Below are 14,223 nucleotides of genomic sequence, written 5' to 3'. Positions count from 1 at the left end.
ACTTTCTTATTTGTGTGATGTTCTGTTTTATAACTTGAGTCTCTAGAAATCTTTCCCATGGCTGTGCATCATTTCTTATCACCCATAACCAAATATGGCAGCTTTAAATAGTGCTGTCACTTTCCTCAGTTTCACTTGTTGTGATATAATCAGGTATAGATTTCGGACATTGTGCATGTAATGCAACAATGAAAGATTTTTTTGTAGATATCTCTCAGTTTGAGAGACACAGTAAAATAATCATGACTGACAGGGCACATAGAATTCACATATGTTTGCCCAAGAAGTGGCCCAAACCAGCGTGTATGACCAGCTCCTTCATCCCCTCTGGACTCTGTGCACAGATTCTGTGCAGTCTGTCTTCCTGTTTGTCACTGGCTCTCAGGATGGTGCTGAAGACACACACAGTCAGCCCAGTGCAAAAATGAACCCAGTGTGAACAGGATATATCTTTGTTTTTATAATCGGACGTTTGTTCCCAGTCTTTTATTTTTCCCCAATATTATTTTGTATTAATTTCAGGTATAAAGCATAGTGATTAGAAAACAATTTACAAAGTCGCCCCTTGATATTTCAAGTACGCACTTGACCCCACACATAGTTGTTATGATATGATTGACTGTATTCCCCATGCTGAACTCTACATCCCTGTGACTAGTTTGTAACTGCCAGTCTGTACCTCTCAGTCCCTTCACCTTTTTCATGCAGCCTCCTCCCCAATGGCAGCCATCAGTCTGTTCTGTGTCTCCACGAGTCTGTTTCTGTTTGTTTGTTTGTTTGTTTTGTACTTTAGATTCCACATAGTGAAATCATATGGCATTTGTCTTTCTCAGTCTGATTTTAAAAGTGCTATGTCTTCATATTGACAGTAGGTTGTGCCATGATTGATGTGGTATTGAACTTGGAAGTTTACCTGTTTATAGAACCCCTGAGCTTAATACTGATTTTCTGTCCTATCTATGGACTTCCTAGATTTCTGGAATCACAAGGGAGCACCTAGTGCAGTGGTTTTAGAGCAAGTGTCAGTGGCAGGTCCTGTCCAAGCCCGAGGTGGGGGCGGAGCAGAAGAGAGCAGGCCCTGCATACAGTGGGAATACCGCTCACCTCCAGGCAGTGAGAATATAAAGCCAATGTTGCCAGACTACCCATTAAAAACAAAAAAAGCCCGAAGTCCGGATTTTAAAATGAAGTCTGTCAATCATTTAATGTTGGCAACTAATCAAATTGAGTAAACACTGCAGGGTAAACAAAGAAGTTATTTGTGGGCTGTGAGTGGTTGAGTGTCTCTAGGCCACGGGTGTGCTGGACAAGGGTATGGACTTGCCCAAGACCACACAGCCGAGGGCTGGGAATGGACTGCTGAACTCCATCCTTCTCACCCCACTTCACTTTCCTGCACTTTCAGTGGCTGGCTCCACCCTTTGACTCCCATGACTCTGGGCTGGGGACCACCCATGTTTTCACACAGCATCATGGTCCAGCTCTGGGCTTTGTGTCAGAAAACATACATTTGAGCCCCAGCCTTTCACTTCTTAGCTGTGCAATCTGGGCACATCTCTTGACTGCCCTGGGCTTTGCTTTATTCACTAGAAAATTAAAGTAATCACTTGTTCCCCACAGCACTGGTGTGAGGTTTCTTCGAAAAGGTCTCACTGTGTGTGAGGGTACCCTGCCAGGGAAACCAGGGATGCCTATTGTATGAGCATCCTCCTGGAGAAGGATGTGCTTGTCCCACAGGGTTGCTACTGTCCTACTCCAGTGTCACAGACATCACAGCTCAGAGTAACTTTGGGCCCATTTCTGCTGCTGCTGGGGACCACGGGATGGCACGCAAGGGCTGTTCTGCATGACCAAAGCCAACCTCACCTTAGGAAGTGATAGGACCTGGGCTGCTCTTTTGTTTCAGCTGCTGAGAGTAGGACTGTGTTGGTGTTTTGAAGCAGCCCCCTTTACACTTTCTCCCCCTTTGTCATTTTAACCAGTCACCCAGAACCCAAGGCAAGGCCATCTGGGGCCAGACCAACATGCACCACACCCTTTGTCCTCCCCTGTGTGGCCCAAGAGCCATTCTGACTGATACGTACAGTGAATCTTGTTTTTTTCTCCATTTCCAGGGACGAAAACCCGGCTATTTCTCCTTCCTGGACCCATTTTCTCCAGGCGTCTGGCTCTTCATGCTTCTAGCCTATCTGGCAGTCAGTTGCATCCTCTTCCTAGTGGCTCGGTACACTCTTCTCCCTGTCCCTTTCCTCACACTGCCACCTTGTGTCCACCTCTGGGAACTACCTGGGAGGGGAGGGGAGCAGAAGACCGTGGTGGCAAACTAGAGGGATGATGGGAAGGGAGTCAGAACCTGAGCCAATCTCTGCCCAGCTGTCAACCTAGTGCTATCCACCCACCCGTGTACACACACATTCCTTAATGTGTACAACACCAACAGGTGAGCTTGTCCAAATTGGCTTATGCACCCCTGCCTGTTCCCCCTCCCACTCTTCAGTCTCTAGCCCCCTGCTTGTATCGGAGCCTTGGGAGAAAGGAGGAGGGGAGAGGAGGGGCAAGAAGATTACTCTGATTAAGCAGGATGCATTTGACTGCTCTGGCATCAGTCTGTACTAGGATCTGCCACAAAGTCCTGAATGGTAAGAAATAAGAATGGGGTTACCGGAGACCTAGATGGCTAGGCCTCCTCTGCAGGAGGTCTGGCCCTTCCCCAGCCCAGTTCTGCCTGTGAAAACACAGCTGCCTTGTTGAATGGGGACTATGAGTTTGGCAAGAGGCAGGAATGCAGGATAGAGAGAGGCATCTGCAAGTCGTGTTGACTTAAGACAAATGGTTCAGATCAGGGTTTGGGAAGAACAAGCCGTCCCCTCTCCTCAGAAAGCCAAGACTGTCCCTGGACCTACGGAGGAGCCCGCGGAGCCTCCCACGGCTGAGGCCTCCCTAGGCTGTGCGCAGAGACCACTGTCTCTCTCTCTGAGGCTGGGGGCATCGCAGCAGCCTGCCTTCGAGTCACTTACTATCTAGAAGCAAAACAAGTACTAGAGGCTGTCAGGCACTCCCTCAGAACCCCTGGTCCCTGCTCAGAGCTTGTCCTACCTCCTGGGGGACCAGCAGGGCTGTTAGGTGGAGCCGAGGGCTGCTCCAAAAGGAAGGGACCTCTACAGGGCTGATGGTGGCTCCTCCTCAGCAGCCTCCTTGGCCTCGGGGTCACACTGACTGGGCCAGATGACCGAAGTGTGCATCCCACCTCAGGGTGGGGGTTGGGGGGACAATTTCTCTGAGAGCAAATCTCTTCAGTGGCCCCCAGAGAGCTTGTGCTTTCTCCAGTTAAAAGACAGAGACCCAAGGAACCACAGGCTACCCGGGTACCTAACCTGTGGGCAGTTACCAGCCACCCAGTGGTGGTATGTCTCCCCGTCTCAGCTTCTTTCAGTGGAGATCAAAGCCAAGTTCAGGAAGTCTGCAGGGCCCAACAGAGAAATACTTTACCTACAACCTGGTGGTCTCAAAGGCTGCTGTGTGTGCTGTTCAGATGCCACATGCCCCCTGGGCCTGTAACCATTGCCACTGTCAATGATCTATTGTCAGTGGCAATGGGCAAGCCAAGTGGGAGCTGGCATGCTGCCAGACACCGCCCCTCCCAGGTCACTGCTCTGTCAGGAAGCTGTCCCTCTGAAGCTGACTTTGCTGGTCTTTAATTCACTCTGGCCCCCTTTGATTGAGCCCCTCTCTGTATCCAGCAACCCAAAGCTTTCAGGTGACATTGAGGGCCCTGGAAATGGTCTTCCAGCTTGGTTATCAGGAAACACACACGTGCGCGCGCACACACACACACACACACACATTCACACACCTGCTTCCCAATGCCTGCCAGAGCCTGAAACTTCTCAACGAACCCTGGAAGTTCCTCTTCCTTGAGTTCTACACACATGTACACCACCTGCCAGGATCCAGTATTAAAAAAAAGATTAACCAAAGGAAGTTTTAAAGGTCTGATCATATAGCATACACACACACACACACACACACGTATATATGCACATATATTTGGTGTATATTATATATCTACTATAGATGTAGATATATAACATCATGTGTGCATGTGACACACACACACACACACACACACACACGTATAACATCTGAGCAGAGGATGATCTGACCTAAGGCAGTGGTTTTCAGGCAGGGCCCAGGAAGTGTGAGGGCGCCTGGGAGGTACAGGCGGCTTGGCAGGGAGGGCAAGGAGTGCCTGGGCAGTCAGCTCTGGGGCGTTTGCCATCTGCATTCAGACCTGCCTCACTTTTATCTCTTATATATTGCTCTTCTGTATAAAATTTTAAAAGGAAAAAATGTTTGAAGACCACTGATCTAAGGCAGCCATTCCCAAGCCAGCTGATACCTTAGTCACTCAGGGAGCTTTTAAAAATTTGAATTTCCAGGTCTAATCTTCTCAGAATCTCTAGGGATGAGGCCTGGGAATTTGTATGTTTGAAGCTCCCTTCCGATGTCCCATAGGTTTGGGATCCACCAGGTGAGTGCGAGCCAGCCCCCTGAGCCACAGAGGGAAGGAGCATACCTCAGGTCAATAGCAGCATGCTGTCATTGAATCAGGGCCCACAGCAGGAGGGGGAGGGGGCCAGGACTGTAAAAGACCAAGTGAAGATTAGACTGAATGAAGGGATGGGAAGGTCAGTGATGGTAACACCCTGGGAATGGCAGCGCCTCCCTGCTGGACACACATCCATTCGTATCTCTCACATCAAAGCTGGAGGGCTTTTTTTTCTCCACCCCCACCCCCAAAGCTGGCAGGCTTTACCCAGGTGCCAGGTTGGGACTGTTGAACAGAGGGAATGTGTCCATCTGCAGGCAGGAAGAAAGGGTATGGTAGACATCAGCATATCACCAGAGAGAGGGCAGTGGGAGGCTGTAAGGGACATGGGATGGAGTGTTCCTGCCCCACACGAGGCAGGGAGCTCCCAGAAGCCCTCCTTCACCCTGTGTGCTCATTCCACGTACCTGGGCAGCTCTACGTAGGGCAGGATCTAATCACCGGCACTTTCGTATGTTCCCAGGTGAGTTTGAAACACACACAGGGTTGAGAACCATGGCTAAGAGACCCCCAAGGCCAAGGTCTCTCAAAATGTGGCCCTTGGATCAGTGGTATCAACATCACGTAGGAACTTGCAGATTCTCAGGCCTCCCACGAACTTACTGAATCAGAAGCTTTAGGGAGTGGGCGACACCCTGCATTTTCACAACTCATCATGGTGATTCTGGTGCGGGCTGAAGTTTGAGAAGGCTGCTGCAGGCTGGGGGCTTTCAAACTGTGGCTCTGTGGGGCCCGACGGTCCCTCTGTGGTGGCCGCAGGGACCTGGGCTGTCAGGACAGTCACACTCACAGCCTCTCATCAAGGGGCTCCATTTCATCTATTTTGTAAATACAGACTTATTTTGAGAAAGAACATGTTTCTCTGATTAAAGGAAAACAGTTTGAAAATTGCCAGTAGAGTCCAACCTCGTCATTTTTCAGTCAGGAAAGTCCAAGTCCAGCAGAAGGAGGGGGCTGGCCGAGTGCAGACATGAAGCCAGAAAGGAGCTCTCCCCGCCGCCCCCCCTCTTGCCAGCACGCCCGCCACGGCACTGGGAGACGCTCTTTTCCCCCCACAGGTTGACCCCCTATGAGTGGTACAGCCCCCACTCGTGCGCCCAGGGCCAGTGCGGCCTCCTGGTGAACCAGTACTCCCTCGGCAACAGCCTCTGGTTTCCGGTCGGGGGCTTCATGCAGCAGGGCTCCACCATCGCCCCTCGCGCCTTATCTACTCGCTGTGTCAGTGGTGTCTGGTAAGACCCGGGGCAGAGAGGGGACAGGCCCGCGTGGGCAGGGACACGGCGTCCTCGGGCAAGCCCTGCTATGGGTGCGCACTGCAGCTTGCAGGGGGCGGGAACCTCAGCTCCCTGGTCGGACAGCCGGCAGCCTCTGCCTTTCCAAGGAGACTAGCTGGGAGCTGAGCTGCATCCCGCCAGCTCAGAAGGGTTGGGGGCAGTGGGTGGGTGCGCTTTGTGCCATCTTATCCCCGCCCCCTTTCTTTGCCTTGGAGGTCTGGATACAGTGGGGAACCAAGGCAGGGAGGGAGACGGAGTGAGGAAATGACCTTAAAGGCCCACAGCCAAGCAACTGTAACATGCAGACCTGGAAATTACCTGCAGCTGAGCAGCTAGGCCTGCAAAGGCGCATGCAAATACGAGCCTGTGACAGGAGTGCCCGCAGGAGGAATCCAAGCCCAGTCGCCATACCACACCCCTCCACCAGCTTGCTTTCGCTCTGCACCTTGGGCCTGGGGGCTCGCCAGACCCCTCCACATCAGCAGTGTGGGAAAGTGCAAATTCTTAGTCACTCAGAGTGAAGACCTTGGGAAGCGAGCTGACAGCATGCAGACCAACCTCCGGTCTACATGGGCTGTCAGCCAGCTTCTACCTAAAACTCCCTTCTCCTGGCTTATCCAGGGCAAAAGAACATGGTCAAATGATTCAATGTGTGTCAAAGTTTTGAATACTTGAAAGTGCTGCATAAATGTATGGACTAAATAATTGCTATTAGACCAGTATAGGAGGAAATGAAATATACTATCTGGAAAGGCTGCAGAGTACAAGTTTCTCGTTCTCACTTGGTTTGGCTGTCCCAGACTATAGGACACAGAGCCTTGGTTCTCTCTTCCTTTCCAGTCTGTGTGAGACTAAGGAAAAGGAAAAGTGGTTTGTCCACTACTGGATGCCTGTGCTGGGGACAGTGGATTGCCCGGACAGTTATCAGAGGGGCTGATCAGGAGGTGAAAGTGCAGCTGGGACAGTAACCGCTACCCAGCTGCGGGTTTTGTTTTCCCTGATCAATGATAAATACACTAGGGCTTAAAATATTTCAACAAGGTGCTTGCCCATCATCACCTGTAGCCAGAAATCATGTGGATCAACATAGAGAACTGGATTTCACATTGCCCAGAAGAAGAAATGATCTTGGCAGGGACAGCCACAGAGTGCCCTAAATATTCAGGCAATCTGGATGGGAGCCATGGAGACAAGCAGAAGTCAGCTGCAGATTTCGATCTCTTTCTGTCTGGGACTTTTCCCTGCGGAGGGTGCTTGTTCCCATATGCTGCAGAGGGCCCCACTGCCTGCGTCACCCACCTGTCAGCCCCCCACCCGCTGGAGACCTCCCCCACCTCTGCTGACACTGCTCTGCAGCACTTTAGATAGCTGGCCAGAGCGTGTGAGAGGGGCTGCCCAGTCCCAGCTCTGAGTGCTTTACCCTCTCTGCCTCTTGGAGTTCTTGATTATTAAATCAGGCCTCAGTTGGGTCTGCACCCCGGGGGAGTGGGAGGTTAGAAGACAGGACCGTCTGAGCCCCCCTTAGCTTCTCCTAGGGCAAGTGACAGAAAAAGCCATCTCACTGACAAGAATGCCAGTGGGTCATGCCCCTTTCAGACAGGACCAAGTTTCCATTGGCCGCTCCGGAGCACCAGCTCTCTCTGCAGAGGCCATAGGACTGCACTGAGCTGCTCACTCTCTGACCCCATCCATGTGCCCAGAGACATAATTGCCACATAGTGTTCAGGCTGGAGCAGTGGAGCCACGAGGGCAGAGGGAGCCTCCCTGGCCCACCCTGAGGTGTCATTCACACCCAGAGCTCCTTAACCCACAGCAGTAGCCAGTGTTGCTGAGCAGCTTCAGAATGGTCACCTTCACCTGGGGACCCCTCACCACCCCCCAGCACGGTCATGAAAAACAACTCCCAACAGAGTGCAAGAGCTCAGGCAGGAATAGGGAAAGCAGAGAGGGACAATGTGAGCATCCATCTCTAGATTTCTTTATATCTCACCTCATTTGATATCAGAAGTCTGAAGAGCAGGCACCTTCATCCCTGGTTTACTGGACCTGCAAACAAGTTCAGAGGCTGTGCGTGGCTTTCCCCACCAAGTACCTTGTGGTCTGGCCTATGAATGCGCCCATCACGTTGTTGGGGGCCCCATCTACTTCTGGGAGGCAGCTCGCAGGAGGCCTGGACATGGTGCAAAGGGCCGTCCTGCTCCTGCAGCTCCACCTGGAGCTCCCAGCTGCTGAATTCGGGGGCTGACCCTGCACTCAGCTGGCAATGTCTTCATAATGCCTAAACCCTCATTAATTCAGACTCCACTGTTTCAGAATGTGTGGTTTTCCAAGCTCAGTGGCGCTTAGGTAACCCTTTGAACCCCCACAAACAAACGGATCAGGGACAGAGCCATACTGCTTGTTTAAACTCCGTAAGCGAGCAAGTTGGTTTGAAGGGCTTCAGTATGTATGCTGCCTGGGTTGCAAAATTACTCTAATTTTAAATGAGTTTGGTGTACCCAATAAAACGAGATTCTAGTTTAAAATAACATGAGCATTTTAAGAGTGTTTTCTAATTCCACCTTCTGAACAGTTCAAATGTGCTTTTCAAGTCTTAAAGAATTTCTGCTGTTACAATTTGTAGAACATTTTAAAATATGAATTTATCAGTGTGTTACTTGGCAAGTTCCTTTGCTTCTCTGAGCCTCAGTTACCTCCTCTATAAAAGTGGGGTAAGAATTGCACCCCTGAGCTGTAAGGAGCAGGGGGCACAGTGCTGGTGGCGCAGGGCAGGTGCTCAGGGTGGGGGCACGGCCATTGAAGGCCAGCCGCATCATGGAAGCGTGTCTCCAGCTACGAACACGGCCCCCTTAGCGCACTCATCTCCTGCAGTGTCCCAAACCGTCTCAAGTGCGTGGGCGCACCACTGCTGAGCAACAACCACCAAGGCACCTGCTGTAGGAAAAGGGGAAAAACTTGTCTGAGGCAGCCCTCAACGCCACTGTTTGTTGACATCGAGTCACTTCTCTTCCCCCTCCAGGCTGAGAGGTGCTTTCAAAGAGGGACACCTGGTCTCTCCCAAGTTGCAGCAGGGCCAGGGGTAGGGTCTAGGACCCTTGGGAGTGCCCCTGGGGATGATGCCTTCTGGTCTTTTCCCACACAGGTGGGCATTCACGCTGATCATCATCTCCTCCTACACGGCCAACTTGGCTGCCTTCCTGACTGTGCAGCGCATGGATGTGCCCGTCGAGTCTGTGGACGACCTGGCAGACCAGACGGCCATTGAGTATGGCACCATTCACGGGGGCTCCAGCATGACCTTCTTCCAGGTAGACCCGGCTGCGTGCTCACAGACACCGGGGGCTGGGCCCAATCAAGTTGAGATGTCTGCCCACTGGAGATAAAAACGTCCCTCCTCATTCCCTGATCTCTTTTGGACATCGCCTTGAGAGATTCACGTGAAGTTCATTTTTCTCCTGCTCCACAAAATACCCCCAGAAGAAGGTCCCCAGAGCCCTTCGGGTTAATGTCATCCCTTCCAAAAGTGTTGTACATGAACAATGAGTGGCAACTGGTACGATTTTGGGTAGAATTTGGCAGAACTGTTTTTTAATTACAATAGTTTTATATTTATTTTAATGAGCATTAGGAAAAATATATGCAGAGAATCTAATCTGTAGTTTTATTTATATTGCTGTATAGGATGAGGCTAATGTATATATTTAGATGTTTTCTAAGTTAGTTAAATTTTATAGGCAGAAAAAGCAAGATTAGAATAATAAGTGAATGACTGAGGTTAAGGAACAATGGATTCAAATGAACTGGTTTTCTTGATGGCAGACTCTACAGGTCTCAAATCAGGACCCCAGTGGCTTCCGTGAGGTGCCATCCATGGCTTGGGAGAAGGCCCTGCCATGGTGGGGCGCTGGTCCACAGGGGTGGTGGGGTACTGGATCACCACAGCTGGTAGAGCTAGACCAGACAGAGAAGTAGTTTTCATGTGCTTCAGGATACCTAGGGAAGCAGATTTCCCTTGCAGTTAATAGATGTCTAACCAACCACATTCATTTTCACATGAAGCCAGTTCAAGGCCTTTCGTTTTCTGTTTTCCACCCACATCTCAGTGCCCAATGGCACGAGGACTAGTGACAGCATCATGCAGACACAGGATTGGATAGGTCCCAGGAATTCTCTCAGTCCTGTGATTATTTGACTGATCATTAGTTTAGGGTTGGTAGAAAAGAGATGACACAGCTCCTGAAGATGGCGTCTCTTTACAAGTCCTGACTGAGCTTGAGTTCACTGCCCCCAGCCTGGAGGACCACGAAGGACACAACCGGAATGTCCATCTTCACTTCTATCAGAACTTGGAACCTGGTGATGGAAGCTCTCTCTATGGTAGCAAAGGCTTAATCAGTTGCCAAACCATCAGGCAGAGGGCTCAGTGCCTTCAGCCCTGTTCCTTCCTTGTCCTTCTGTGAAAGGTCAAAGGCACAAGTCCCCCCTCCTGTATCATGCAGGGCCAGTTGAAAGATGAGGGAAGAGAAAAAAAGTTGTTAAATATAATGTGATTGAGTAGCAGAAGGACTAGAATTTTAAGGTTCACTTTGATTCCCTCCCTTTCTAACCTAGCATTTCCTTTTTATTTTCCCAATCCTGTTTCCTTGTGTTCTTTTCCCAGAATTCCCGCTATCAGACCTACCAACGCATGTGGAATTACATGTATTCCAAGCAGCCAAGTGTGTTTGTCAAGAGCACGGAGGAGGGAATTGCCAGGGTGTTAAACTCCAACTACGCTTTCCTCCTGGAGTCCACCATGAATGAATACTATCGGCAGCGAAACTGCAACCTCACTCAGATCGGGGGCCTGCTGGACACCAAGGGCTATGGGATTGGCATGCCAGTTGGTATGTGGGAGAGGAACAGCCTCCCTGGGTAGATTCATCCAAGAAGTCAGAGTAGCTAGAGCAGCGGTTCTCAACCTGTGGGTCGCGACCCCTTTGGGGATCGAACGACCTTTTCACAGGGGTCGCCTAAGACCATCAGAAAACACATATATAATCACATATTGTCTTTGTGATTAATCACTATGCTTTAATTAAGTTTAATTTGTAACAATGAAAATGCATCCTGCATATCAGATATTTACATTACGATTCATAACAGTAGCAAAATTACAGTTATGAAGTAGCAACGAAAATAATTTCATGGTTGGGGGTCACCACAACATGCAGAACTGTATTAAAGGGTCGCAGCACTAGGAAGGTTGAGAACCACTGAGCTAGAGCCACAGAAGGCAGCACTAAATTCAGCACCCCTGTTTCTGAGACCCATTGTAACAGTGACATTAGGTGTGCATTGCTGAGATTTTTAAAAAGAGCAAACCCACTCACTTCCACTAATCGATGATGAGTTCTCAATCCTTAATTACTGAAGGGGTAATTGATGAGTGGTTAATTAACCAGTTACTGATGGTATGTTGATGCCCTTGGTGGGTTCTTCAGGCCTTTTGTTCTCCCTCTCCCCTGTCCTGCCCTGTGGCCATGCCTCTGCTGTTCACTAACACCTGTGGTAGCAGTGGGAAGGAGAGGGAAAGGGTGGCGCAACTCAGATGATTCATTCTGCTGTTAGTGTCCCTGGTGAAAGATTTACTACAGAAGTAAACTGACATCATTAGATGAGATGGCTTTTAGATCATCTGTGGATCTCACGGATGTACCTGCTCTAAGTCGGCAGATGTGAGGATAAGGGTAGAGTCTGGTTCGGTACAAGGGGACAGAGTTGTTTGATTTCCAGAACACTGGCTTCCAAGCTGTGGGCTTGTTTGTGTCCCAGCTATGCTATCTAAAGGATATTTGTGCTTTCAGCCTTCCTCCACAGGTAGTACCTCTACCAGAGTCGAGAGGAACACTGTTAGCTGCTTGTGATTTGGAGGGGTTCAGAAATGTTCCCCAGGTGATTTGGACCTGGGTCCTTTTCCGTACACCACCAAGAGCCATGCTGCAGAGAGCTAACACCATCCAAGGCTGCCCTAGATGGGTAGCAGGGGAAGAAGCAGGGGCTCAGGCTGCCAAGTCACGTGGGAATTGACATATAGTGTGTGCACCTCACACATCCCATCCTCTGACCTTCACCTAGCTTGGAACTCCATACATGATAGGCTCCACAGTGACCTGTCAAGCATGAAGAGCATGAGTTTGAAGCCAGGCAGACCTGGGAATGCACCCTGGTTGCTAGCTGTGGGACCTTGTTGATGTTATTTAACTTCTCTGAACCCCAGTTATCCCATTTGTAAAACTAGGTTTCTAATACTTACCACACAGGATGATTGTGAGGGTTAAATCTAATTATCTAGTCAGGTGCTTTACCACAGTGTCTGATAGCTGGTTTGGGGGAACATTGGTGCCCTTCCCATTTTTCCCATAGCTCCCTATGATATTTGATAAAAGCAGATAACTTCTTTAACCCTTGAGTGGTCTCATGGATGACAATAGCATCCATGCAAAATAATTGTCAGTTTTAGTCCAGGGTTGACGTGGCTATGCTGCGTGTGCTCAGATTAATGATCTTTGAAAGATGTTGCATCACCTCAGTTCCAGCCAAGTGCTTAAGCCATGCAGCTTACCCAGAATTCTGCAACAGAAAGAGTTGGATGACACACGTCATCCACGCGAGCTCTCATGCTCCATTTGGAAGTGTGTCCACTGCAGGGTTAAAAGGCTGATCAGAAACAAAGCCAATTAACAGAGGTAATAATATGATTCATTCTTGAACTCTGTAAATTCTGACACTAGCAGTCCTGTAAACTGGAGGCCTCACTCAGAGCACTCACAAACCTGCATACCCCCACTTACCATCATATTTTATTGATGCCCGTTACTATTATAGACTACAGACCCCTTGGAGAAATTTATTGGCTGACATTTTGTTTCAAGATCATGGAGTGAAACACATAATGAACTTGATAATCCTCTAGCAATAAAACAAATTTAATGCAAATGTCAGGTGCTTCAAAAGCCTTCATGGAAGAAACCAATCGAGAATTAACATAAAGCAGATTGATTCTAGAAATGCCCATCAATAACCAGGGGAACAGGGAGAGAAATGCATTTGTTCTTTATCTAACGTGATGTTATTTTCACATGTGCTGTCTTATTTAATCTTCCCGCTTGCAAAATAGATGTGGTCCTTCCCATTCTAGAGGATAGAACTGAGATTCAGAGCTGATGAGTCACTTGTCCAAGATCCCAGAATAAGTAGAGAAGTAAGCTGGGCTTAAGCCTAGGATGCCTGTCTCCAAATTTAGTACTTCACTTACCAGACCATGTTGCCACTGGATCCTACCAGCTGGAAAGGAGAGGTTAGGCAGGCAGGGGAGCTGTGGGCTTGTCTGGGTTCTCAGGTCAGGCTGAGAAGGGCATTGCACAGTCCACTGATACAATGGAATTTAGTTCCAGCTGAGGTTATGTCCAGGAAAGACAAGCATGTGTGTCATTTTGAAGCTGGAGGTAAGGGCATAACTATAGAGTAAGCAATGTGGTTGGGCCCAGGAACATTAAGAGAAATAGAACAAGGAGTGCAATGGAAAATTAGCCAGGTGATACAGGAGATAACCAAGCAAACACAGAGTAAGTGGAATAGTTCTTTCATGGAATCCCTGGAGTGCTGTTGAGGTTTGGTTGAAAATGCCTAGAAAACTGCTTGAAATGCCTTGTTGGGCTGGACAGTTGTCTTCAAACCTGGAATGTTCATTAGTCTGCCACCTAACACCATCTGTTAGTTCAAGTAGCAGTTCACTGCAGGTGTATATTAAGTACCTACTATTCATGAAGCACTGTTGATGTGCACCCAGGTCAGTTACACAGAGGCACTTGCTGCTGCAGGCCTGGGATTTGCGCGTTCAGTGGCATCTTATCTACCGTAGGGGAGGTTCTACTTGTAGAGTCCTGGGCTGTCAGAGCCCAAAGAGGTCTGGGAGCTGAGCTGGTTCCTTGCTTGTCACAATGCTGCCCGTTGTCCAGTGGCAGGCATCGCCTTGGAGATAAATAGAAATGAATACACACTGAACCAGAGTGTGCAGGTCAATAAGATGTCCAGGGGATTCCTGTATACATCAAAGTTTGAGAGCATTAATGTGCTTGCTCTAACCTTTTGCCTGAAGTTTCCAACATAGCCTTTCCCCTGGGATATCTGTCCACATGAAGTCTTCATAGAGCTTGGGCAAGAAAACTGGGCAGCTCTGTTTATCTCCGGCCTCGTGGTAGTCTTTTCTTAATGCTCTCAGGCCCCAGCCTGTGCCATGGCATTGAACCTTCCACAGTTTCATTCAAGTCTCTTTTGGGGGTTAAACCTAAATTCTAG

General features: G+C 49.3%; 1 protein-coding gene across 1 annotated transcript in view; it reads left to right on the top strand.

The window, feature by feature from the left end:
• The window catches only part of GRIK4 (glutamate ionotropic receptor kainate type subunit 4), a 214,055-nt gene that overhangs the window by 181,205 nt on the left and 18,627 nt on the right, over positions 1–14,223 (top strand). Inside the window, exons 12-15 of the mRNA XM_090257477.1 lie at positions 2,115–2,224; positions 5,668–5,841; positions 9,026–9,191; positions 10,544–10,769. Of these exons, the coding sequence (XP_090113603.1) occupies positions 2,115–2,224; positions 5,668–5,841; positions 9,026–9,191; positions 10,544–10,769 (676 nt within the window). The remainder of the gene's footprint in view (positions 1–2,114; positions 2,225–5,667; positions 5,842–9,025; positions 9,192–10,543; positions 10,770–14,223) is intronic.

This window comes from Furipterus horrens, unplaced genomic scaffold, assembly GCF_987537825.1.
Source record: "Furipterus horrens unplaced genomic scaffold, mFurHor1.1.pri manual_scaffold_11, whole genome shotgun sequence".
NCBI classification, from domain to species: domain Eukaryota; kingdom Metazoa; phylum Chordata; class Mammalia; order Chiroptera; family Furipteridae; genus Furipterus; species Furipterus horrens.
The sequence above is the reverse complement of the archived record's forward strand: the minus strand, read 5'-3'. Positions and strand labels throughout refer to the sequence as shown.